At 39.5% G+C, this 27,383-nt stretch overlaps 2 protein-coding genes across 9 annotated transcripts in view; both read left to right on the top strand.

Moving 5' to 3' along the window:
* The first annotated feature begins 1,059 nt into the window (after positions 1-1,059).
* Positions 1,060-7,868, top strand: thumpd2 (THUMP domain containing 2). The gene is made up of 11 exons (XM_077581916.1): positions 1,060-1,278; positions 2,633-2,771; positions 2,845-3,108; positions 3,655-3,761; positions 4,224-4,301; positions 4,395-4,447; positions 4,534-4,621; positions 4,792-4,863; positions 4,969-5,083; positions 5,162-5,282; positions 5,349-7,868. Exons 1-11 carry the CDS (start codon positions 1,168-1,170, stop codon positions 5,629-5,631), a joined length of 1,431 nt encoding a protein of 476 aa, XP_077438042.1. The 5' UTR covers positions 1,060-1,167; the 3' UTR covers positions 5,632-7,868.
* A 172-nt stretch (positions 7,869-8,040) lies between these two features.
* LOC144061421 (mitogen-activated protein kinase kinase kinase kinase 3-like) overlaps positions 8,041-27,383 on the top strand; it is a 40,183-nt gene continuing 20,840 nt past the window's right edge. For all 8 annotated transcript variants that reach the window (XR_013296180.1, XM_077581886.1, XM_077581888.1 and 5 more), the window contains exons 1-14: positions 8,041-8,292; positions 18,845-18,902; positions 19,037-19,127; positions 19,957-20,021; positions 20,106-20,161; positions 20,243-20,290; positions 22,714-22,756; positions 22,867-22,939; positions 23,100-23,231; positions 23,623-23,685; positions 23,765-23,846; positions 24,627-24,743; positions 26,632-26,710; positions 26,794-26,852. Coding sequence is in view for 7 of the 8 variants with exons in the window: in XM_077581886.1 (XP_077438012.1) it covers positions 8,194-8,292; positions 18,845-18,902; positions 19,037-19,127; positions 19,957-20,021; positions 20,106-20,161; positions 20,243-20,290; positions 22,714-22,756; positions 22,867-22,939; positions 23,100-23,231; positions 23,623-23,685; positions 23,765-23,846; positions 24,627-24,743; positions 26,632-26,710; positions 26,794-26,852 (1,065 nt within the window). In the remaining variant the exon portion in view is untranslated. The remainder of the gene's footprint in view (positions 8,293-18,844; positions 18,903-19,036; positions 19,128-19,956; positions 20,022-20,105; positions 20,162-20,242; positions 20,291-22,713; positions 22,757-22,866; positions 22,940-23,099; positions 23,232-23,622; positions 23,686-23,764; positions 23,847-24,626; positions 24,744-26,631; positions 26,711-26,793; positions 26,853-27,383) is intronic.

The following is a 27,383-nucleotide window of genomic DNA, read 5'->3' as shown; positions in this document are numbered from 1 at the left end:
ATTTGGCAGGAAAAAAATGTTGATAAAAAAGCCTTTTGTTAAGCGATTAATTGTGATTAATCACAATTTTAAGATGTGATTAATCTGATTTAAGAATTTAATCGTTTGACAGCTCTAATATAACGCTTACATTTTAAATCAGATTAAGGACATTTTTTTGACAATTTTGTGTTTTCAGTTAACCTTACATGCATGTTTTTTTATATGTGGGAGGACGTCAAAGTAGGCTGGAGCTGTGATTTGTTGCAAGAGCCTCAAAACTGAGTTCAACATCATCCATCCAGATTATAATATAATACAACATAATTTAAAATGGGTGAAATCAGGGCGATCTGACCTGCCATTTAGATCCTTTGACATTTTTAACTGTCCCCTGGGTCACTTTAGTCCTAAAGCGAGGCCTAAAGAGGAAATGCCATTTAAAAAGGCCACATTCATGAGTGTGCCTGTGCATTAGCCCCTTTTACTCAAGTCACTACAGTGAAATGGCTTGAAATTAGGTTGAGGCTTGTGTGTGTGTGTGTGTTTATGAGTGCTCACACTTTATTGAACCAATACAAAAATGAATTTATCTCTGAATAAAATCTATCCAATGTTTTTCATAATTTCTCATTGAGGCACATTGTCAGACCAATCAATGAAAGAGCAAGAATATGTGGTGCGTTGTTTTTAAACCAATACGATATTTCATTTAAACAACATATTAACATACGTCAAACACATTACACGAAAGCTATAACAAATGCAATAAAAGTATAGAAAGTGCACACAGAACGAATTATAGTCTACTTATAAATCAAGGCGCCAAAAAAAGTCAGTCTCTTAGTGGGGAAAGGCTAGTTTGAAAGATGATGAAAAGAGTAATGTAAATAAGAAATGAAAGAGAAAATTTGAGACATTCATACTGTACAGTACTTTATATATGTGTATATATATATATATATATATATATATATATATATATATATATATATATATATATATATATATCATGGAATGTTGTCCAAAAGAGACTCCTGCTGGAGCATAAAATGTAGTGCATCTTGATGACATATTTCCGCTTCCGATATAAATAATCTATAACATGGCGGTGTATCATGGCCGAATAAAAACTTTTGCCTGCCTTTTATCGTTTTTTTTTTTAAATAAGACTTTACAGTGAGCACAATGGTCAACATAAGCAACGAAGCGAGTCTAATTCGCTACTTTTGCACTGCTGGTTACGGGATGGACCAGTTTGTGATCAACGAGGTGACGCGGAAGCTGGCGGCTCACGACGTGAGTGGCGACTCCTTTGTATTGGAAACTGATTTATAATAATAACTTTGCTCCACATTCTGTTCCTATCTGGAATAATAGATGTGTTGTAGTGAAAAGAAAATATTTGTTTGATCATGATTGGGTAGCGAAAGGTATTTGGTCGATCTTGCACTCAATGGATATAAGAAGAGGATTTCTTAGATTTGAGGATTTTGTCACTAAATTTGATTTAAGATGTACGAAACAACAATATTCAGGGGTAATACACGCTATACCACAAGCTATGGTAAACATAGTGAAAGGAATGTTACTTTATGACCTAAGAACACCTACGATCCCATCACTCTAAATTGACGAGGTTAATTTTATAGATTAAAAAAAATTACTAATATTTTTTTACGTGGTGACCTTACATCCAAAATATTTCCATTGCCTATAAAAGGAAAACACTGTTAAAAGAATATGCTGAAGAAATTAGTGTTAGAATTAGAACCTTAATCAGTCTACCCATATCGAAGGCTAAAGAAACACATTTCAAGGTGATAAATTATGTTTATCCTTGTGGGGATTTTATGCTGTGCCTTTTGTGGCTGTGATATAGAGACTTTGGAACATTTATTTTTGAATGTGTGTACGCAAAGATATTTTGGGAAGCATTTCAGCGCTTTATTTCGGAGGACAATGATTCACTAACACTGGATTTCAAGAATATATATCAAGTATAGTTTAGGATTGTAATACAAGACAGAAAAAAGGAAATGATACTCAATACTTTGATAATAATAGCAAAACAGTTTATTCACATATGTAGATTTAATAAATGCCAACCTTTGTTTTTGATTTATTGTAAGGAAATTGAAGGGTTTGGAAGGACATTGAGGAGGGTTAAGATGAAGCAAGCCTTGTCGGTATTTAATAACTTGAAAAATGTCTGATTAGACCTTTCGTTTTTTTGTTTGTTTTTGTTTGTTTTGTGTGTTTTCTTTTTCTTGTGTCTTGTTTGACAGCACCGTTCTGGTTTGTGTGCTCATTTTGATTCGGAGTTTGAATTGATAAAAAAAGCAACCAAAAAAAGTGGGGCGACTCCTATGCTAAAAGTTTCTTAATTTGTAAACGATTAAAAAAAATGGCTATTTTTTAATATAGCATAAATAAGGAAAGAAACAAAATCATAATTACATTCTGTATTGCATTTTCATTTTGTAGTAAATTATGAAAAACCCTAACCCTAACCCTCGAAGCCAGCTGGGATAGGCTCCAGCGCCCCCCGCAACCCTTGTGAGGACAAGTGGTTAAGAAAATGGATGGATTATGAAAAACATATTTTTATTATGACTGCTTAATCGTTGTCACTCTCACCATTGTTTTGCAGATTGAGCAGTTGCAGGGTAAAGTGTTGTTCAGCTCCTCCGTGCATATCAAACAAGTGAAACAGCTGAAGTCCGTTGAAAGACTCTTCTTGTTGATGAAGCGAGACTCACCTCTCAAGCTGCCTGCTCACGCCAACCCAGGTAGCCACCACAAATTAAAATTGCACGCTAGATAATGCTTGATTTGATAGTTTTCTATACTCTGTGTTCACAGGAAAAGTTGCTTCTGTGCTGAGGTCCACTCTGATTGGTGACCTGCAACAGTGGACTAGCGCTGAAATGACATGGAGGCGCCTGCAGGGGGTGGTAGCAGACAAGGAGAAGGAGAGGGAGGGTGAAGACCAGAGAAATGTTGAAGAGGAGGAGGTTTGTGGGGAAGAAATTGGAAGTGATTTCCAAATTATGAAGAAAAGGAGAAAGTTGGACTGTGGAGATGAGTATGTCATCACGGGAGATGACTTTACTGCGGAAAAACATGGTAATTATGCAGAATGATTTGGTAGCCTTCCTGTTTCTTGGTTAGTCCAAAAATGTGCACGGGTCAGTGTGACCCTATGTGTGTTGAGCCATCAAACATTTTGACATTTCTTCCCTCATTTTGCCCTTGTTTCACGGCTAGGACAATATCTAATATTTAATATACCATGTCAGTTAAAAAAAAAAAAATATATATATATATATATATATATATATATATATATATATATATATAATTAACCTTACTGTCATATTACGGGTCAATTTGACCTGTCAATATCTTTTTTTTTTATGTAAAAAGAAAGTTTTACCTTAAAAAAAAAAAAAGTTTAACTATTAGTTAGTTTAGTTCGATTTTATACTGTGGGTCAAATTGTCCTGTAAAAATGTCAATTTTATAAAAAAAAAAAAAAGTATTTATTTATTTGTATTATATGTACCGATACATAAAAAGTGTTTCTCTGTTTTTTAGTTAGTATAAAAAAGGCCTTGTAGCATTTTACAGTCTGACATGTTTATTTCATTTTATGTTTACTTTTATATTCAGACCAAGATACAACACCACCACAGGCTAACCAGTATTCTTCTGTCCCACTTTCCTTTCGGATCAGCTGCAAGTGTTCTGGGTCACTGTCCCGCCACCTAAGCATTCTGGTATGGTCATGTCACTTTTTTTCCAAGTCAAAAACATTAATATAATCACTTTACAAATGCCATAGGATGGCCTCACGAGGAGGCAGATTTTGGAATGGCCCTGCCAGAGTCCCAGAGCTAAAACCTCATTGTGAATCTAAAGGAACCTAACGAAAGCAAACCAATTCTAAGTTACAAGTGTGTGTCCAGGTGAAAATGTCTGTTTTGGAAAGTAAGAAAAAAAAAAACCCCACAATACTGCTTTCATTAAGTCACATTAATTTAGTTGGACATGTCTATAATAAAAGGTGGAATGAAAATGGAAGTTGGCCATTTTGGTTTAAAGCAGACATTTTTGGTGAAACGCAGGGCTTTTCCTTTGCAAGCTCCTACTAAGGAATTCATTCAAATATTATAACAACTTATGTAAATTGTTTAAATTATTAATTTTATATCATATTTCTTGTTTTTTTATATCAAAAGGAGGTGAGTAAAGTGTTGGGAGTCATTCTGAGTGAGAAGTTGGGCTGGAAGGTTGATTTAAGGAACCCACAGATTGAGGTAAACAAGTTTATTTTTTTTATAATTATCATTATTCCAGTTGTGTTGTATTTAATTGTATAATGGTTAGAGCTGCCTATTTTTGACTCGCAGATTACCGTGTATTTGAGGGATGACCATTGCCTACTTGGGATACCGCTCACCAGGTTAGCACTCGCTGAATTGACACCAAAAAGAGACCTTGAATGCATTGTTGAATGTTTAGATTTTAAGTGTTGTTTGTTTCCTTCAGGTTACCGCTTGCTAATCGGTGCTACATCAAAACGACAGGACTGAGGTCTACAGTTGCCTGGGCTATGGCTGATCTGGCTCAAATTCAGGTATTATTACCGCCTGGCATTGTGCTACTTTAGTATTTAATTAAACATTCACTTATTTTGTAATCATTATTTGAATGGATGATGATTTTTAAATATGTTATTTGGTATTATACTTTATTTTTACTTTATTATAAATGTTATTTCATCATGGTGTGTGCTATGTTTTCCAGTCAGGTTTCCTTGTTCTCGATCCAATGTGCGGCGTGGGAACCATCTTAATAGAGGCAGCACAGGAACACAAGGTCACTAATTATTACTTTATTAAAACATACGTTGTACACAGTTGTAATTAAAAGAATATAATAATATGTACCGGTATGTGTTTTTTCTCTGAATTGGAATTTCAGCTTGCTTGTTTCCTGGGTTTGGATGTTGATGACAGACAGCTGCACAAGGCCAGTGAGAATGTTGCATTTGCGAAGCTGGGAGACAGGATGCACCTCCTAAAAGCTTCTTCTACTAGTAAGTTATCTGGTCAAAATGATCACAAAATTATCAGCAATGTGATTCTCAAAGAATTCCAACGGCGTCCTCTGTCAGATATGCCTCTACCGAGTGAGAGCGTGGATGTGGTGGTCTGTGACCTGCCATTCGGCAGGAAGTTTGGCACCAAAACCGACATGGCCGCCAGTCTGCCGCTCATCCTCGCCGAGATGGAGAGGTCTGTTGAACCTGAGACCGGGTGATTGGTAACAAAACATGCAATTTAACCGTGCTGTGTTTGCAGAGTTCTCCGTGTTGCTGGAAGCTTGGTGCTTCTCCTCAGTCCTCAGCTGTCGTGTATCTTGAAAAAAATCCTCACGCAGCCTCAAACGGGAACACAAGAATCCGCAAACCAGCAAGGAGCCCAGGATGTCACATCAATTCCTACCCAGAGAAATGAGCCTTCAATGGGGCTAATGACCAAGCCACGCCCCCCTCTCTCCTCTCTAAAGCACCAGACCACTCTGAGACTCAGCTTAGGCACCATAGATGGACTTCTACATAAATATATAAAAACACATGTTTAATTGATCAGTGTTTGGCATTTTCTGCTAGAGTTATATTAAATAGACAAAAGCAGTGCAGTTGCACTGATTGAACCTTTTCGGATTACCCGGTACCATGACCTGGATGACTGAAAATTGAGCCAGACGTGACTCTGTTTAAATGCATCTATTTGTGATGTTTCACTCCATGTGACCAATCAAACAGTGTCAGCCAGTCACATGACCACAAATGGTCTTTGCTTCGCCGCTCCACACAGAAGGACATATTTTGAAGTGACTCTTATATGAAACATGGCAAAAATCTATATTGACCTTACAGATAGGCCAGCCCACTCTTAAAAATAGATGGCCAAAAGAACCACAGGATCATGTGCTGTTATCTGTGTCTGCCTAAAAAATTTAATATTTCAGCCTATAAGAACTCCGCATGAAAGTTCTTTCCCATCCAATTAATTTTAAGATTTATTTTGTTTTATTTAAAAGTGTTATTTTTGGGCAGTATTTGACTTTTTGTTGGACATTTTGTATTTTATTTTTTGTGTATTTGGCATTATGCTATGATTTAAAAAACCTCAGAAGTTACTAAACAGTTACTCATTACTTGAATTTTTTTTTTTTCACCTGGTACTTATTCTTGTCATTATTTGGAGGATGACTTGAATTAAACAGCACTCTTGTGTAAAAATTGTTTGCCTACTCCACCCACCTCTATAGTATTTAACACAGTGAAAACTGTTATTTAATTATGTGACAACGATGAAGACACCATGCCTGAAGATTGTTTGAAATCTATTTGTCATTTGACTGTTATATAAAGTCCACTATATATAAAAATCCCTACATCGTGATCAGGCAGCAGGAAAAGAGTGAATGGTTCTAAATGCATTCGCTGAGTTTCAATCATTCACCTCATCCCCAATTCCCTTATCACTTTACTGTCTGCATTTTTAATGTATGTTAAAAGTCCACAAAATGGTCCACCATGTATATAAAAAATACAAATCCCTGACGATTTTGTCCTGTTATGATGGACATACTAGGTCACTTTCTAGGGGCCACTACATTCCAAACTTTACACATTTTCAAATATTCCTGGAAATGTACTACTTTGCATCTTTGTAAATCTGGATCATGTTTGTGTTCTCCTGTAGCCAGCAATTGTCATGTGCATGCAGTGTACATTTGATTGGGTAACTTCCTTCCTAGTACAGTATATGGGGCACTGACTTAAAAGAAACCACGGGCCATTTTATTCAGGGACCGTGCCACTTTCAAGAGTGGACTTTTGTTGTGCTGCAGTGCTCACACACTGACCCCCATCAGCTGAATCACAATGCTGCCATCTGCCAGCGTTCAGCCCCGCTTAGCCTAGTTAAACTGTGAAAGGGCCAGACACGGCCACGCTGGGCTTACTTACAGCCTTCCATTCACTTCTTCTTAAGCCAATCACTTGTGATTTTTGATGCCAGCACACACAAACAACTGAGTACAGCAGCATCTTGGATTACGCCTGTCATCCACCCAATTATGTCGATGACAATTTAGTCAGCCCAACATGAATGAAAATTTGCAGATTTTTTGTTTATTCCTGCATTTTAGGGGTATCCCAAAATTAACTTTGCAATGTTAAATATGGAAACAGGAAGTCAGTCATTTTGGCTCAGCTTGTAAAATGTCACTTGACCATACCCAGAAAACAGGTGAGCTGTGATTTGGTCGTTACCTGAGCCTTTAGGTACTGTGATGACATTTTCAGGCAACAGCAAATGGTAAAATGACTGCCCTCTGAGATGGATAGACAGGTGGATTGTTCTGCCTAATTCATATCCCACAAACGGAATATTAACAAGAATGTCGCGTTTAGATTAGTGGTGGTGCACAGAACATATTATTGTAAAGATTTTTTTTTTACTTGAGTTCCCCTTTAAATGTATGAAAATAGAAAACTTTATTTATTCTTTTTTTTGGTTGATAAAAGCGTATTACACACGTTAAATAAAAACCTAAATACAGTAAATGCTGTAAAACAAATTAAGTTGAACTTAAAAGTTAAATACGACAGAACTGTACTTTGGCAGTGATTTATTTGTGTACCACTGGAGGATGCCTTCGCCCATGTACCACAGAGAATCACTGATATGGGAGATTGTGCGAAGTGATTATGAAATGATGTGATTCTGTATTTTCTACATACGGCAGAATTTTAGGTATGTGAAAAGTGCTAGAAGAATAAAATATACTTGCATGAATCAAAGAAGCACTCTATTTATGGAGAAAATAAAGGAATGAGAATTTTGTGTAAAATTGTAAGAAATGCAGTTTTGTTGTACATAATCTTATCTTTTTGTTGCATAGATTAAAATGTTTAATTGTGTATGTGTTGATAACTGTGAGAGGAGGTCATGTCTACTGCGCATGCTCCTTGCGCAGTGGCCGCCATGTTGGAGCAGGAGTGGGCTAGGGCTGCTATTTTCTGACGCCGTATGTTTTTCTCTCTCTCTGACAATTATCCCCGTTCGCACATAACATCGTCGGTGTCCGTCAACTGCGCGCGTCGTCCGGCGCCCTGAGCGGCACTTGGCCATGATGAACGCCACCGTCGACCTGTCCCGTCGCAATCCGCAGGAGGATTTCGAGCTGATCCAGAGGATAGGAAGCGGCACCTACGGAGATGTGTACAAGGTAAAAAGCTGCAGCGAGAGTGGGGGAAGAAGCACTGTAAAACCTGGGTTCCATAATCGGACAGCCATATGTGTTGGGCGCTTCTTTTAAAGTGAATAAAATTGGGTTTTTAGCAATCACGTCACTCATTTGTGAAGGCCAAACATGGTCACTGTTACTACTTGAAGCTGCGGGCCGTTAAAAAGTGCGTCAAATTAAGCTAATGCTAGCCCCGCTGCTTTAGAGCCTGGATGTGGTTGCCACACACTATCTTATTAAATTCACTAATTTTCATTGGAATTTCAGTTTCTGCAACTATTATAAAGCTTGGACTTGTTAAAATTCGTCTGACGAAAACAGCAGAGGATATCGGATATGTGCAAAGCGAGCTGTCCGAAAATGGATTCAATCGATTTGTTTTAGCATCGCGATGCTAACCCGGTTGCTTCGGAGGGGGAAACATCGTCACAAAATCACAGCGAGCGTTCATTTAGTTACTCAAATATTCACTGGGATGCACCAGCCGCTTCACCTTTTAGCACAACTGCCGGTAAAATAACGTTAGTTGGACCATCCTGCTGTCAGGTGTCGCGAGCCCCCAAGATGCTATCGCGACACTAAGCTATGATAACAACAACATTACCAAAATCTCCTACTCGCCTTCATCTTGTAGCACCGCAAAATTATTCTATTAGGGTTATTACAGAAGTAAATAACTCCATTAATAGGTCGGCGGTTTCAATTATTGTGATTTGTGTCCGTTATCTTTGTTGTCAACAATCAATCAAGGCCCTACTGTGCCTGTGGACGCAGACCCCGGGATATGATGGTTTTCATTATGTCATGACACATAAATCAAATTAAATAATGTAAACTTTCGGTGTTGTTATGCTGCAATTGCTATTGTTGACAAAGTGTTATCATGCACAATATTTGAGAATAATTGAAGAATGCCTTCCAATTTTTTCAGTTGGTTAGTCCTCTTACATGGTACTCTACAATGTAAGTAGATAACTCTTTATCTCTAATCAGTTTTCCCAGTTGAAATTAATGCAAATGTCCTTAATCAGTTTTAGCCTTCCCTACGGGCAACAGCAACACATTTTGTAATGTTTTTTTTTTTTAATGAGGAAAAAAATAGCACTTTATAAATATTGTACTTCATAAAAACATACAGTACTGACATAATTAAAAAAAAAAGAAGAAAATAATTAAACAGATTTGGTCACGTTGGCCTCTGTACGTGACTAATGGTATATCTGGTCATATATATATATATATATATATATATATATATATATATATATATATATATATATATATATATATATACATATATATATATACACATATACATATATATATATATATATATACATATACATATACATATACAGTTGTTTTTTTACACTTGCAAATCCAAGCAGAAAATCATCCGAATAACGGCTTGTATCTTGAAAAACTCGTAAATCAGGTCACTCGTATCTCAGGGCACAACTGCAGTCATATTTATTTTTGTATGTTGAGCATTGTTTATGACAAAATAGTAGGAAGAGCTCTAGTTGTCACGCAGTGCAGTTAGTTGTGCATGCCTCCAGCCACAATAATACACAATTTGGATTGCAAAGGCATTCCTAATAAAGTGTCAGCCGTCAGGTATGCAGTTGTTGGTTTTAAAATGACATTCCGCTAGCCATTTAACTACAAAGTTGGCACAGTTCAGCTCTGTGAAACATTAAACACTCATACTGTTTGATGATGTTTGGTGCACTTCCAGGACGCTTTTGTTGTGGTCGACACTGTGCTAGTATGCCACCACAAGATTTCCAGGGCTTTTTGTAGGATAGCATTTTAGTTTATGTTAATTTTTGCAACTTTCTTTATTGCTTCGCATCTTGCATGCCTCCCCTGTTGGAGTAGATCATTTGTGTTTCTAATTTTAGGCACTTTATCTTGGCTTGTTGCAGCCACTCGGGCTCTGGCAAACTTGTTATTCTCCCCACTGGACCTGTTATCGTGCAATAGTTCATCATACGTATTGAACAGAGTTACTGTCTAAACAATTATTAATTGTTGTCTTTAGGGCGTTCACTATTCAAGTGAAAAACTTTCTTTGCAAAAATATGCTATGTGGCCCCACTAGTTTATACACAGTATTCTAATTAGGCTGAAAAATCCACCCGTTCTTATCCATGTCAGGGGTTGCCATTTGTCCTGTACTGCCATCTGCTGTCTACTGGAATTGCCATCACAATGCCCACGGGCTCGCCTTGCAAATGTCATATGACCAAACCCAGAAAACAGGTGAGCCCGTTGACACTTGTATGAAGTTCAAACGCAAAATCCCTCTGCATCACTAGGACGTCTGTGTAAGCAGTAGGCGGCTTTCTGGCTAAACCTCATTGATGCCTATATTTGGCTCCACCATTGTGTAAAAATCTGCGACACGGATCGGAATGTTTGAGCAGGAAGCAACGTGTGAAGCCGACTTCTGTGTTTTCTTCTGCTCCTGTTTGTTGCATTGCACCAGAGGAGCACCAGTGCCGAAGAACAAGACAAGCCTCCTGACACAAGATCATCTCTAATTTGTGCAACGGAGGCACTCAATTACGTATATGCTGAGTGAGAATTAGCATTTTGTACTCAGACGCTTGAAATTTGTGTCTCATTCCTGAAGTCATGGTGATACCGGGTGATCTTTTACCTCATATCTGGGGCTGTTAACTCTTTGACCGCCAAAAACGTTTAATAACGTTTAGCAAAATCCTACGGAGGACCGCCAAAGACGTTGACTCTTTCACTGCCAGACGTTTTCAGAAACGGGTTGTCCCCACTGCCAGCCGATTTAAGCATTTTGAGTGATCTTTCAAGGTCCACAGAAAATGTTGTGTTTGGACTATGGAAACACACATACTACCAAATGAAAGATTGGACTCTCAGCTTTCATCAGAAAAAAAAGTTTGTTTCTACCTTATTCCGTTCTTCAGTAATCAACAATAGAAAATGGTTACTTTCACCGAAATTCTCTCTTTTGAAACAAAAAACGGAGAAAAAGAGCTTTTTGTGAAACGATGTTATTTCATGCACTCTAGTGAATTGTACACTTCTTTTTGTCCATGAATGATGCCACAAACACCTAAATAGTGCTTTACTTCTGTAAAACGCTTTCACCAACAATGAAAAAGTGTTTTTTGATTGCAAAATACGTTTATTTCCATTCAACAGTGTAACAATTTGACAAAACAATTTCGCAAACTATTTACAAATGTGTGCAACTGTGGTACTACTTACAATTATGTGGATGTTTCAAATACAGTTTTTCCTTTTGTAACGCTCTCCTGCGTGCAAGGAGACGCCAGGACTCGCACAACAGTTTACTTTCACTTTCACATTGGTCCGTTTTGCGTGCAAACGTTACACTTTCTTGACGGCCTTTTTTTCCGGGGAATAAAAAGCAAGTAGCAGACTGTACACACTCCTCCGATGAATATGCATTGGACTCGGGGCACTCTCCGTCGTCCGATCGAACGTCCGCCTGTGCGTGCTCGGTTGCGCTCCGCGTTACGACACCGTCATAGCCGCCGCGTTAGCGGTTCCAATTTGAGAATGGCTGAGAAAGTGAGAATGGCGACCGGTTGCAAGCAGCTCACGCTTGAGCATTTTTTTCAAAGACGAAAAGCATCGACCAATGCTAAAGAGCACATTGATGACGACGACGACGATGATGATGATGATGACTCCGAGGTTGACGCCGAAGTTGGAAGCGTTGACGCGGCGGCTATGATCACGTCATGAAGCCTCACCGGCAAGAAAGTGTAGCGTCTGCACGCGAAGGAGCAATCATAGTGAAACTAATCTGTTGTGCAAATCCTGCTGCGTCCCCTTGCACGCAGGGGAGTGTTACAGAAAGAAAAACTGTAGTTGAAACATCCACACAATTGTAAATAGTACCACGGTTGCACACATTTGTAAATAGTTTGTCAAATTGTTACACTGTTGAATGTAAATAAACGTATTTTGCTATCAAAAAACACTTTTTCATTGTTGGTGGTAGTGTTTTACAGAAGTAAAGCACTGTTTAGGTGTTTGTGGCATCATTCATGGGGAAAAAAAAGGAGTCAAATTCACTAGAGTGCATGAAATAATATCGTTTCAAAAAAAGCTTGATTTCTCCGTATTTTGTTTCAAAACAGCATTTGGGTGAAACTAACCATTTTCTATTGTTGATTACTGAAAAACGGAATAAGGTAGAAACAAACTTTTTTTTCTGATGAAAGATGAGAGTCCAATCTTTCATTTGGTATGTGTGTTTCCATAGCCCAAACACAAAATTTTCTGTGGACCTTGAAAGATCAGTCAAAATGCTTAAATCGGCTGGCACTCACAGCATCCCTTTTCTGAAAACGCTTGGTGGTCAAAGAGTTAAGTCCTAACAAAGTGGCCGTTGTGTTAGCACATTGTGTAGCTTGCACCTTGCATTGATCATGTCATTGCCATACCAACCACTTTTAACCTGAGCAAATACTTGTGCAGCAATTTTTTCCCTCAATTTTCAACATTGTACAATCTTTCTGGCTTTTGAATTTTGCAGTATTACCAAGGGATGCTCCGATTCACTTTTTTCTTTACCGATTCAATACCAATACCTTGGGTTTAGTATCTGCCGATGCTGATTTAGATCCATACTAAATTGTCTTTGCAATTAATATATTTCCCCCAAAACTCAAATGCTTTTAGATGTTCTTTAATGTCTTGGAAATATTTTTTGATTTTGATTTTATTTATTAGAATATGATTCAATATTTTTAATACATGCATTGAATTTATATTGAATGAATGTAATCATTACTTTAGTGCCGGTTACCCAAGTACACTTTTATTTTTCTTACATTCAGGCAGTGTTAAGGTTTCAAGTTCAACTGTGCATAATGTGGCCAGGGCTGATTCCAAGTGCTTCTATTTACAGAATGAGTTCGATGTGGCCAAAGGCTCTCTGCGCCACTTGCTTCTGTCTACATGTCTTCATGTCTGCACACAAAAAAATATTGATAGGCTACAGTGTTTTCCACAGATTTAAAACCTACTTGGGTGGGTGGACTCCGGCGGTGGGGATGCGAGGCGGGTTGGACGGGACATGGGTCTGTCCTGTTACTACGTCTCCTCTAGCCTCACGATCTACAAGTGAGTGACAGCGAACTAACGTTACATGCAGTATATCCTGTCGCGACACGTTTTTTTTCTTTTTAAATATATTTTTAATCAATTTTCTTGAAAACTTCTTGAGTGGTGGCCAATTTACTTGGGTGGCCCGCCCATGTATTAACATGGTGTGGGAAACACTGGGCTACATGCTTTTTTTTTCTCTCCAGTTTAAGAAGATAGATTATCCCCAAATGCCACCTTAATGTACAAAATGCCATTACAACAGGCATAAATAATTACATTATTCTTTGTCTCGCCTGCCTCGGCAAACTCTGTTGTCGCTTCCCACACGGCCCTCCTTCCACGGAGCCTGCCGGCTCATCGCTCGCGGAAGCTGCGAGGCAGGCCCCGTTCGTGCGGCGGTGGACCTTCGCAAGAGAAAGAGCGGAGGTCCCCGCTTGGCCGGCGGTGATATATTACCTAATAGGGGTGTTAGAAAAAAATCGATTTGGCAATATATCACGATATTACAGCGCACAGTTCTCTAATCGATTCGATATGCCAAATCGATTTTTAAAAATAATTTTTTATGGGAATATTCAACAAAACGTCTTACTTTGGGTTAGGATTCACACATTAAGCATGGAAGAATGTTATATTAATGGAACATTAAGCCTTAATATTTTATTTCAGTGCTGTTCAAACGTGAAACAGACTGCAACCTGTTTGTTAAATGCAGTGGCTCAGTTATAAGCCTGAATTTTCAGATAAATAAATACATTTTCATACAAATCTTACAGTGTACATGTACAAGTTTACTGATTAGTATTTTCTAAACCCCGGGGGCTCCATCCGTGGCCCGGGTCTCGGCGCTCCGGGGGCCTTGGTGTTGTACCCGCCCGCCCCGCTCCGGTGGACCTCCTGGCACCTCGGGCGGGCCCCAGTATGCGGGGGGCGAGCCCTATCGCCCCGCCGGGCTGGTCCCATATGCCCGCCGGGGTGGATGGGGGTTTGGTGGAGGTCTTGCGCTTGCTCTGTCCTGGCGGGGGTCGACGGCTCCCCTCTTTGGTAGAGATTTTCATGCATGCCAGATCCACCACACCAGCATCTATCGAAACTCAGACACGATCTTCCTCAGGTCATTGAATCGGTGGAGGCTGGTGTCTGTGGATCGCACTCTGCTTCGTCTGTCCTTCCTTCCTTTCCTCAGTCTCTCCTTCCTTCCTTTCCTCAGTCTCTCCTTTGGTCTCTTGAGGTCTCCCTGATTTGTTGAAATTTAGATGTCTCTGGGGTTGGTGAAGGACTCTGGTCGGTGCTGGATTTCACTTTCCTTTCTTTTCTTTGGTCCTTCCTCGGGTTTCCTGACGGCCTCACGACTCTGGCTGGAAGTGTTCGGTTTAGGTGAACGGTATGGGATTTTTTTTTAATAGGTTTTAGGTGAACTAATGAATACACACACACTCGCACGCACGCACTCATAATTACCCACATACAAAAAAAAAAAAAAAATATATATATATATATATATGTATATGTAAAAAAAGGAGAGCAATGATGATGACATGTCAAATCGGTAAAATTACCGAATGAACAATACTGAGCTCTCCAGAAAAAAAAAAGAAAAAGTATTTTCTAAACTTGAGTAAAAAAAAAATCACAATAATCAATTTATAGATTCGTATCGGGATTAATCGGTATTGAATTGTGACCTATGAATCGTGACACGAATCGAATCGCCAGGTATTAGGCAATTCACACCCCTATTACCTAACCATTCCCTGTTTCAACTCGTCATTGGAGACGTGAACGTGCGCGCGCCCTGGAGATAAGCCTCTGTGGATCAGACCATTTTGACAGATACCAGATCCATTTTTTTTTCCAATATCATGGCCAATACCCGATCCACGTATGGGATTGGAGCATCCTTAGTATTACCTCAAAAAGTAGCAATAAGTTCACAAGCTCCACCTCTTGAATGTGAGTATGTTCTGCTTTCCAGTCAATTTAGAAAAAGGGGACGGACGTCTTTGTATTTCTAGGAATTCCTGCAATCAGCTCTGCAGACTGCATGCTGAAGTTGTTCCGATCTGACTGGTTTGTTGTGCTTCGTAACAAAATCGACTAACTAATGACACTCTTGCTTTGCTGCTCACAATCCTTCATCAATACTCGTGTACCTGATGGCTGGGCCAAAATAGCTGCGCCTCTCAAGTATTTACCATCAGACAAGATGTGACGCTGAGTCCGATGTTAGAATAGGATGACGTTCCTGTTTTCGCAAGGTGACGATGAGTGCATCTTTGGATTGAGGAAGTAGACAATCAGACACACTGGCCTTTAGTTCATGACCAGCACACACGTCACTTGTGGTTCAATTAGGGGATGTCGTTGATATTTGTCAACTGTGTGGGCCTGTGAAGCCCTTTGAGACTCTTGTGTGATTAAGGGCTATATAAATAATCTTGACTTGACTTGAGTTCGCAGAGTTTTGAAGCTCACTGAGCAGATGTCTTGGGTGCGTTGTGCAACTTTAAAGGCATCTCTTCCCTGTAATTGTTGGTAGATAGATTTCCATTTATTTTCCTGGAAAAAGGGTCGACAATTTAGGAACGATACTATTCAATGATTTGGAATTCACATACAATACCAAGAGATTTAAGAATCCTGTATTGTCAGACCGCCATTGTTCCCGTGTGTGTGATTAGTTGAATGAGAGACTGTGTTCCAAAATACTCAAAGGACTGTATAACGCCTTGGCCCTGACCGATTGGCTTTTTTTCTTTTTAGGCCGATGCTGATACCGATTTTTTGGCAGAAAAAAATACAGGTTATCGGTTAGTTGGCTGATTATTTAAAAAAATATATCTATAATGCATAAAAGTATCCCCCCTGCCCCATTCCTAGCTTTTGCTATTCAGATTTACTCTGCTTTGAATGACAAATCCATCGTATGACCTTATCAACAACTTTCATGAAGTTATTGTATAGATTTATGTGACAATAATAAAACCATTCTTACTTGTTTACAACTGCTGTATTGTATATGTTTAGAGTACATAATTGGGCTGGAAAAATATAGGAAAATGTGTTAAGACAAAAAAATAATTTATATTTCTGCAAATGTATTAAACTGGAAAGTATTTTTGAAAAATGAATCTCATAGTTATGTTAGTAACAACCCAAAAAATAATATAGAGCAAACTTGTCATGACAGTTGGGGTTCCTTTTAAAGGACGATTAGGGACAACAGATTAACCAGAATATCATACGCACTTGCTAGTTGCTAATGCTACGTAAGCAAAATGGTGCATTCAGGATATTTTCACAGCGTCTGAAATTTCGTTATTCCTCGATGATAACCTTTTAAGGGGAAAATAATCGGCTGATTGTTTTGGCAGACGTTTGAAGGGCAATAATCGGTCGATTATAATCGGCACCGGTCGGGCCATAATAACGGCATTCCAACTTTTGGAGAGAGTGAACTCAAACTAAAATGGCTTCATATTTTTCATTTATAGTTGCTTGTAACAGTAAAAGTGATTTTTATCAAGCATGCAAACACTTGCAGCAAGCACAGCAGAGATGGAAGAGTGACACCAGACGAAATCAATTGAACTCATTCAAGTGTGTGTTGTTGCCTTTAGCGGTGTCACTGAGCACTTATGAGTCATCACTCTCGTCCGTCGGCAGACCGAACGAACACACTGCTGTGCTGTGTCTCCTTTCTCGCCTCTGGACGTCTCTTTGTGTCTCCTCCCTCCTGCCACGGCTTTGTTACGTGGTTTTGTGCTGCGTTGTTGTATTGTGTGCTGTCAATCATTCCCCTGTTCTCCACTTGTGGCCTCAATAGAAGGCACAGCTCCTCGCATTCCTGCTAGACTAAGCTACAAGTGTTTTTTGTCGTCGCGGTTGCGGTGCGCTATTGTCGGAAAAATGTCCTCGTGTTGACATTTCGAGTGGTTTATTCAAAAGTGTGTCCTCGTATTGTTGCCGCCTAAGGTCACTTTTATTAGAAGGTTTCACTCTAATAATAAAGTGAGCGGATCACTGTGTGAAATGTCACGGTCTGTTGTTTACAATCTGTTGACTAAATATGCAGGTGACGCTGCAGTTCCGATGAGGGTGTGTGTTTTCAGAATTGTACAGCGCTGCAATGTTGGTGTCTTGTCTTCAAGGTCGAAGTGTTATCACGCTAACTTTGAAGTGTACTGTTTTGGGCTAAGTCAGGCGTGTCTAATTTGTTTCCCACGCTTGTGGAGGATCTTTTGGAGAAAATTCTCTAGTTTCTCATTGGTACCAGAAGTCGTACTCTGTTTTGACCCCGCAGTGTGAGCAGCGGCTTGTTAGGGACGCTTGAAAAAGAGTGTGAAAAGTACCGGAAAAATACTGTATATTGTAAGAATAATTATTAGGGGTGGGAATCTTTGAATGTCTCACGATTCGATTCCGATTTTTGGGTGTGCGATTCAATTCAGAATCGATTTTTGATTAAGAAAATTTTTTGATTTGTAATAATCTACTCCAGTCTGACTTGCTAATGCTAATTAGTGCTACTTGCGGCACTTTTATCACTCAAAAAAATGGCTCCACGCTGCAAAAAAACCCATATTTTATCGGAATAACTTGATCGTGACTTTTTCCTTCTACTCTCTGGCTACAACTTAACAGTGTATCAGACCGCGTGGAACCACCACTGCCCCAAAGTGGCCAAATCGGGTACAACATGAACAGTGCTCCCAATAAAGGCACACACAAACAAAGGGAAGACAGTATAAAATTATTTCAATAAAATTGATTTGGAGACATTAAAAATCGATTCTGAATCACACTAAATGAGAATCGCGATTCTTATGACAATCTTTTTTTCTTTTTTTTTGGGGGGGGCACACCCCTAATAATTATATTCCAAGGGTTATATATGGCCACTCTTATCAATGCTGCTTTCCAATCCAAAGGTATTTATTATGTGACGGGAAAAAAACCCACACTGCTATTAAACCCATTCACTTTCACGCATTCTTATGCGGCTGTGCTTCTGCCCCGAGTGAAGTGGGCGATTCACAGTTCCTCTCCTCGGATAATCTTTTATTCATGTCTTGTTTCACAGAGGAACTCCTCTTTCCTTTGCAAGCACCGTGGCCAGATGTAAACACGTCTCACTATTTATAGAAAATCTGCCTCCTTGCTGTTCTGCCAATATTGTTTACCAAAGAATTCCCGTTTTTTTGGGGAATACAGCTTAGTTTCCTGTCCATACATTCTATGTCGAGTCAAGGTCATGTAAAAGACTCACTTCATGCATACAGTATCATAAACAGTTGGTAGTTGCGCAGTGGGATACTTTTTGGCTGTCTACCATGCGTTTCGTTCTCTGTATGTTTCAGAGCCTTTTGATTGCTAACCTCCCTTCTTCTTCTTCTACATTCCCCAGGCTCGAAATGTAAACACAGGAGAGCTGGCGGCTATCAAAGTCATCAAATTGGAGCCAGGTGAGCACCTTCCCTCCATAATTTCTGGCCATCTCCCTTTATCCCTTATCAGCCTACTGTGTTTCCAATCTCCGTATGAGGTGAAAGCGGTTTATTTTCTGTCAGTCAATGTGATGTCACTGTGTTCTCTCCAGGGGAGGACTTTGCCGTGGTCCAGCAGGAGATTCTGATGATGAAGGATTGTAAACACTCCAATATCGTGGCCTACTTTGGCAGCTATCTCCGGTAAGAAAACTTTGCATGTTTTACTGACGTTTGTGTGTGGTTTTGGATAATGAGCTTGCGGAATGTAACGTAGGTGTACACAACTGCTAAAACACTGCTAGTGGCACTTCACGGTCCTGGGTTTCACTGACTGGAGACCAGTCCTGAGTTCTCCCCGTCTTATGCCTATAATCAGCTGGGATAGGCACTAGCTCACAGTAGCTCATAGTAAGTTTGGCAGGTTGGTTTAGGACGTCTGCTTCCGGCACAGTCAGGAGATTCATGTTTGATTCATCTGGGTTTTCTCTTACTATTACTTCCTCCCACTTTCCATAAAGTTGCTAAATAGTTTCATGGAAGACACAATCGTTTTCGTGTGTGTGTGTGTGTGTGTGTGTGTGTGTGTGTGTGTGTGTGTGTGTGTGTGTGTGTGTGTGTGTGTGTGTGTGTGTGTGTGTGTGTGTGTGAAGGGTTTTTTGTACAGTATTTACATGTTTACCCAGAAAAAGTTACTAAAGTGGAAATAACAACATAGCAATATTTTATAAAATGCATTTGTAAAAATGTTGGCACTCTGTTTAGTTGTTTAATTATGCATGCCATCTTTTTGTGTGAAGTACCTGAAGTGATTGAAGGGATTATGTAATGTAAGGCATAATCTTCACTGCTAGGTTCCACAACTTGCCTCGTGTTCATTTGCTTGTTATTGGAATGCATGAGAAAATCCAGATATGTCCATTGGGAGGGGACAGGGGCGCATATTGGAAAGGGTGGAATTTGTAATTCAGCTCTTGTTAGTTACATTATGCAGGTGTACCTAAAGTGTGCGTGTGTGTGCGTGTGAGAGCAGGCGAGACAAGTTATGGATCAGCATGGAGTACTGCGGAGGAGGTTCTCTACAGGACATCTATCATGGTGACACACACATTCTGATTGTTTACGTGTTAGTAACGTCTGGTCCTCTACTTTCTGACCTTTCGCTCTCTTTTCTTTTTTCAGTAACCGGGCCTTTGTTAGAGTCTCAAATAGCCTACATGTCTCGGGAGACTCTACAGGTAAGTGTATGCTGCATATACTTTGATCATTGTTGTGTTTTTCATAGCTATAACAGCTGTTGGGTGATTGTCTATTTGCAGGGTTTATACTACCTTCACAATAAAAGCAAAATGCACAGAGACATCAAGGTGAGTTTTGGGGAAACAACCCATATTTTAAATGTGATAATTTAACTGAATGTTGTGTTGGTTTGCTTCTATTTATGCATATCATATGCATTCATCTCTGGACATAGAGCGTCAACAATGATCGTTTTAATAAAGTGAAGTCACAACAAGTAAAGGAAACTCAAACTAGTTTGGGGAGTCCACTTTACAACTCTTTACGGCTCATACATGCGTTAACATTCTATTTAGTATTTCAACACACCACATTTGCCCACTTGTACAAAAATGGTCCTCAAAATAATTGTTATTGTATAAATACATATGTAAAGAATGCTTGATTAAACAGGTACACTAATTTGCTTCTTGAAGATAGTCTTCCCACTCATTTGCTACTTTTTTTTTTATTATTACTTTTTTTAGGTAACAAGTATAACAAAACAACAAACGTACATTTGGTCATCAATTTCACATTACAGAAAAATAAAATACAGTAATTACATGTCTTTATACAGCAATGGTTCAAGAGTTTTTTTTAATGTATAAACACAATCCATTTTTCAAAACAGAAGAAATGTAAAATAAAATTGGTTTAAAGGGGTGATTCGCTCCATGCTTTCAATCGTGTTCATAATACTTATCCAATCGGTCTGTGTTGGAGGATCAGATTGCAACCATCTCCTAGTTACTGCCTATTGCAACTTTTCTTTCAAGGCCTACACACACCAATCCGACGTCGGCCAAATGTGACCCAGACGTCGGCACGTCGCGTAGAAAAATGACGTAAATACACACCGCACCGACTATTACATACCTTCAGCGCATGCGCAAGAAGTAATTCCCCTCCATACCATTGGCGGCGGTAGTCATTATTCCTAAAGGCAACCGGAAACTGAGCGTGTTTTGAGGGTATTGTTATAACCATGTCGTTAGCCAGCTAACGTGAAAAAATTATTATATTTACTAATTACAAACGGTCGCTATACTTCTCAAGTGTAAAAGTAAATCCTACCTGCTATATCCAGGCTTGTCCCCATGTCATGCCATAGTTTGCTTTTAAACAATTAAAAAAAATGTTTTAAAAGCAAAGTTAAAAAATACTTAAATTAGACATGAGCTGTTATAATTGTATATATGCTGTAATTTCCTTGGATGTATCGGTATGAGTGTAATGAAAATCGTATATGTGAGTATGAGGATATAATTCATAAATGTATTATGGTTAATGCTTATAAATTGTATGTACATATTGTTGCTGGCAAATGTGCGTATGTTAAAGTGTACTTGTATATATGACTAGGTTTATACATTATCTTTTGTTGAAATACATTAACCTTATCATTGTATCAACATAAAATGAATAGATACGTTTTTAACTTCCCCCTACCTCTTTTGAACATACAAACTTTTTTCTTTCTTCCTATTTTTGGTTTTCTTTGGTTAACTTCAACTTATATTTTATACTTGTAATGTTTTTTGTGTTTTCTTTATGTTTATATGTTCAATAAAACCATACACCAACCATAAACTGCTAATAGTTTGGCTTTTATACCTTTTGTCGGCATACCCTTTAACGGTAAAATCATAAAATGCTGGTCTCTCTTGAACCAAAGAGACGTAGTCATCTACTGTCCAGACAGACATTGTACGTTCAAATGCGGAGGATACAGCAGGGTGACGATGCGCAAAATGAGCGGGGGGGGGGGAATGGTCCAGGCTTTCCATCAGTACTGTTTAACCCGCGTTCGTCCCTTCCTCTTCTTGCCCCATGCGCTGATTCGTTAGCTAACAGCCAATCACAGTGATCAAATTTCCCGACGCCGATTCAACATGTCGAATTTGCTGAAAACGCCCCCCCGACGTATTCCAACTCAATCCAACTTTACGACAGTAATTTATACACTGATCAGACGCCGCATGCTGTCGGCTCAACGCTGTCTGCTCAGCGCTGTCGGCTCAACGCTGTCCGACTCCCAACGTCGGATTGGTGTGTCTAGGCTTTTAGGGTGACTACATACATCATGTCCCAGTCTAAAAGAGAAGTTCTATATTTGTACTGTCACTTTTTAAATACATTTTCCTTCCATCCCTATGTTGTATAATAATGACTTCTTGAAACTGATGTAGCATGAATGGATTTCCTTGACACCCTAACCCCCCACCCTCCCCCCAAACAGGCTTCCTTTCTTCTTGTGAATTAATTGCTGTTGCAGTAAACCACAGAGGCGATGCGAAAATGTTGTTTTCAAATGAAACATTGCAATAGTTTTGTAATGCCTGTAAACAAACTGACTGCACTCTTGTGTAGTTCTGTGTGTAATGCACAAAAGCAGCCTAACCAAGTCACAATTCAAACTAGGCATACAGACCGTGCTGTGTTTAATTTGAGTCGACATGCGCTGTGTTGTAATGTGTCCTGATGCGTGAAACATGTTCGTCTCCAAAAGGGCGCCAACATCCTCTTGACAGACAACGGCTACGTCAAACTAGGTGAGATGAACCAACCGTTCTCCGTTTGTTCTTTTTCCTTCCCTTGAGATCTGGTTATTTCTGTATTGTTTTCACTCCATCTCATCCGCTGTTCATTTTTTTCTTAACAGCTGACTTTGGTGTATCAGCGCAGATCACAGCAACTTTGGCCAAGAGGAAGTCATTCATTGGAACGCCTTACTGGTGAGTTATTGAAGCCGATTTTTGCTGCATGTGAAACTGCGGCAATCTATCCTCTCGGACAGCAGGATGAAAGTATTTGATTGATTACTTGATGAAACAGCCCTTTAAAAAAAAAAAGCTTAATGAATAGGAGCATGTGTTTCTCTCTCCTTTGCAACAGGATGGCTCCAGAGGTGGCAGCAGTAGAGAGGAAAGGAGGCTACAACCAGCTGTGTGATATTTGGGCCGTGGGCATTACCGCAATAGAGCTGGCCGAGCTGCAGCCACCCATGTTTGAGCTGCATCCCATGAGGTAAGTGAGCAGTCTAGTGGATGTTGATCGTTATACCAAACTGACACCAATTTTAATTTAAAGGGAACACCTTATGCAAAGTACTTTTTAAATGCTTATAATTTGTTGGGTACCTTCCTTTATGAGCTGCCAAATGATATAATGAGAATGGCTAATTCTTGGTGAGGAAGTGTGACCGCCACAAGTGAAGTAAAATCCTTAGTTTTTCTGTTGTTATGGGTTAGGGTTAGGGTTAGTCCCTACCCTACCTATCCTCTTCCACAAGTAGTAGCCGCTGAAGTGAAAGCCATACTCATGCCTTTAATTCTCGAATATAGAATGCTGATAAATGTTTACAATGCCATGAATTACACAAGATCCTTTCTCATCTTCATTTCTTCTCCCTGCACAGGGCTCTTTTCTTAATGACTAAGAGTAATTTCCAGCCACCTAAATTGAAAGACAAGATGAAGTGGTAAGGCAAAATTCCTAAATCCACTAAATGGCACAATAACATTTGTGGTTTATAATCTGAACCATATTTTGGACCACAGGACGGACAACTTTCACCATTTTGTAAAAGTAGCCCTAACCAAGAACCCAAAGAAGAGGCCCACAGCCGAGAAATTGCTACAGGTGAGAAAGTCAAAGATGCACACTATTTTCTGTGTTATATTTTTACATGAATGAACGGAAAGCAAATGATAGAATCTATCCATCAAACTGCCTCCACTTGCTGCTCTGTTACACGTTTCATCACCGTGTGTGGGCTGTCTCATCCATTCATTGAACGTGCAATTTATTTCCCTATGTTACCTGTGGATTAGCAACAAGCATCTGACAATGGCGTTTTGTATATGCCTCCACACTCACCGCCAAGGCTTTAATGAGAATGTATCTCAAAATATGGTTTTCACTTGACTCCGATTACAGTAATTTCTGGACTATAAACCGCTACTTTTTTTTACTTGCATTCGACCCTCAGCTAATCAAAAGATATGGCTTATCCATCAGATCACAATTGGGCGCACAATAAAGGAAGCGCAAGAGCTTCAGGCAGAGCAAAACAAACCAAGTGAGCCCAAAAACGGTAGGAAATAATTTGTGTCCTCATTATGGAAAAGAAAGTAGCAGGAACCCACTGCGGTAGCATTAAAACACCTGCGGCTTACAGTCGGGTGCGGCTGATATGTGTAACAAACTCGAGTATTCCCCAAATTTAGCTAGCGCGGCTTATAGTCAGATGGGCTTTGTAGTCCAGAAATTACTGTACTGAGGAATTTCTGTTCTAATGGTAGATTGCCAACATCCACATGTTTGTTCAGACAGCAGATTAAGTGGCTGTAAAAATTTCATTTGCTGTTTATGTTCTGGTAAAAGCCAAAATTTTGAAAGCCTCACTTCCTGCCTTTGCAGCACCCGTTCGTGTCTCAGCCACTGAGCAGGACGCTGGCTAAAGAGCTGCTGGACCGAGCCAAAAACCCAGACCACAACAACTACAACGACTTTGATGACGACGACCCCGAACCGGAGGTAATCTTAGACCTTCTATTTTGTTTATCCCTAGGGTTGCAGCAATTTCATTAAATTTTATTTTTGGAGGAGGGCTTTCCATGGAAAACGGAAATGGTTTGGTTCAATAAAATATTTAAATCTTGTAGTCAATCTAGTCATCCATTTATAATTATATTATATTTTTGTCTTCTATGATAAAATGTAATATTTCCACAATTCTCGTTTTACTTCTCATGGAAGTTTAGCAGATGTTTACAGAAAATTTTTACAACCCTTTGCAGCCCTATTCATTCATGACAACATGGCGGCAGTAATGACCTTTTTACTGGATGTTGCCTCTTTTCCTTCTTCCCCAAATTGTGTCTCATCTGTTCTCCATTTGTCAAATTTCCCACGTCAACAATTTCTCCCAGCAGCCTTAACTTCCCACATTCCTCCTCCTCCTCCTCCTCCTCCTCATTGCACTGCCTCATAAATGTTCTTCTCTTTTCTCCGTCTCCATCTTGCAGCGCTTCCTCCTCTCCTTCTTCCCTTTCCTCTCGTCTTCTCTCTTCTGTTCTTGTCTGCCTTCCCACCATCCTCTACCCTCCTCTCCCTCCTCCTCCACAGTTTAAGTACAGGGGTCACTTCCTAGCCATAAGCCCTGGCGCTCGGCGCGCACACCGCTTTCCCGTCCGTCGGAAGGTACCACCTCGGTGCTGCAGTGTCTGCAGTGATGTTTTGTCTTAACAAAGCGTGTGCCTTGGATTGAAGTGTATGTGCCATTGATGTTGTCGTAGAAATCATGAAATCCATACCGATGCCTACAGCTAGTTGGCTTTTAATAGCGTATTTCTTCATATAGTGGCTGGTGGTATTTATTTACTTAACACAGGTTTCACAAATAATCCTTTCGATGAATTACAATATTGTTGAAAAGGGTGTGTGTTTAATGAATCTACAGTATATAATGAGGTAATTACCGAAATACATTTTTATGATATTCGAATTTGAGATGCACCTGTGTGTTTTTTAATACATATACATTATTTTATATAGTAGAGCTTCAGCTTTACAGACCAGATGTGTGCTCTGTTACAACAACAACATTTTTTTTTTGTAGATAACACCTATGTCTATCTGATTAATTGGGACATGGTGCCTAGTACAGCACATTGCTTGAGGAAATATGATGCTTTAGATTAAAGCAATTTTAAAGTGAAGTGCATGAGAAGTACTCTGAGATTTTTGGACACCTCATTCTGCAGTCATTTTGTTTAGGGAATGTTAATTTTAGTGTTGTTCCGATACCGTTTTTTGCCCCCCGATACTGATTCCGATACACAGCTTTGCCGTATCGGCCAATGCCAATACCATACCGATACCTAAGTTGTTTTTTTTTTCTCAAAATGAAAAAGCTGTCCTTCGATTGGAACAACACGAGTTAATTTATGTTTTTCAAATGCTCTTTTTTTGAACGCATGGTGTGAATTTGCTGTGTTGTCATGAAGGAACTGCGTGATCGATGCCTTTTGCTTTTCTTTCCAAAGTTAAGACAACAAGATTATTTTAGGTCTAATGTTAAATGTTTTGACATCTCCACATGGTTTATACAAATCATTGATTGCAAGATATTTAAGTTATCTAGCGCCTTTAACGTCCTGCACTTCATCTTGCTGTGTCAGTAGATGTGAACCTTCTGAAGTGGGAGCATTTGTTTGATTTGATTGTGTTGACCTTGTTGCTGCGTGCAGCTGGCTGTTTTTGCTGTCATCAAACCCGCCTCCCAGAGGAAATAGCAAACAGATTATGTTTTGTTTTTCACCTTGTGTAATCTTCTCGAGTGGCCTGCAAAACCGCCGCAGTGCTTTATTTGAACATTAATTTGACTGTGTACGTCCCTTTTTCGTGTGTGTGTGTCTCTCAGTCTCCGGTGTCCGTCCCTCATCGAATTCGCTCCACCAGCAGAAGCACCCGAGAAGGAAAAACGCTTTCTGAGATCAACTGTGAGTTTGTGCACAAGCTAATGAGCGTATACACAATGATAATGTTTCAATGTTGACCACCATCATCTATTGTTATTTCCCAGTCGGTCAGGTGAAGTTTGACCCACCGCTGAGGAAGGAGACTGAGCCCCATCACGAACCGGTGAGTTTACTAAGTGTGTTTCAATATCTACAATTATGCCACTTCACCGCACAAGAATGGCCAGCCTGAGCCCAAAAGAACTATTGGCTCCTATTTAATAAGTGTGTACAGATTTTTACCATCTTAAAGAAGGTGTAGTTTTACCTACAGGCAGTGATAATCTTGGAGTAGTTCTGGTGTTGTTTGGGATTGAAAGGACAGACAGTGGTTCCAAAATGTGCCTTGGAGGAAGTCTGGGCTATTCGACGATAGGCGTGAAATTGTTTTTGTGAACTTTTTAAACACATTATTGGTGGTAGGGGTGCAAATGTTTAGCGATAGATTTTGTAGAAGGAGAATTTGAAATCGGACAAACGGCTGGTCCTGGTATCATGCACCATCACTGCCACCTCCTGTCCTCACTTCTGGTCTTGTAGATTTTTTGTTTTCACACATTCAAAGGACACGTGTGTGTGTTTGTTTTTAAATCAGTTTGAAATAACCACTGAAGGTCATTATTGTAACAATTACTGTGCACCATCTCATTATCTC

The sequence above is a fragment of the Vanacampus margaritifer genome, chromosome 12, assembly GCF_051991255.1.
Source record: "Vanacampus margaritifer isolate UIUO_Vmar chromosome 12, RoL_Vmar_1.0, whole genome shotgun sequence".
Classification (NCBI taxonomy): Eukaryota; Metazoa; Chordata; class Actinopteri; order Syngnathiformes; family Syngnathidae; genus Vanacampus; species Vanacampus margaritifer.
Note: the sequence above shows the minus strand (reverse complement) of the source record. Positions and strands in the feature narration are given on the sequence as shown.

Excerpts from the sequence above, each read along its gene's own strand:
- thumpd2 (XM_077581916.1), top strand. The coding sequence starts at position 1,168 with ATGGTCAACATAAGCAACGAAGCGAGTCTAATTCGCTACTTTTGCACT. Across the intron at positions 3,109-3,654 it reads CTTTACTGCGGAAAAACATG|ACCAAGATACAACACCACCA; the intron begins GTAATTATGCAG and ends TTTTATATTCAG. Across the intron at positions 4,864-4,968 it reads AGGCAGCACAGGAACACAAG|CTTGCTTGTTTCCTGGGTTT; the intron begins GTCACTAATTAT and ends TTGGAATTTCAG.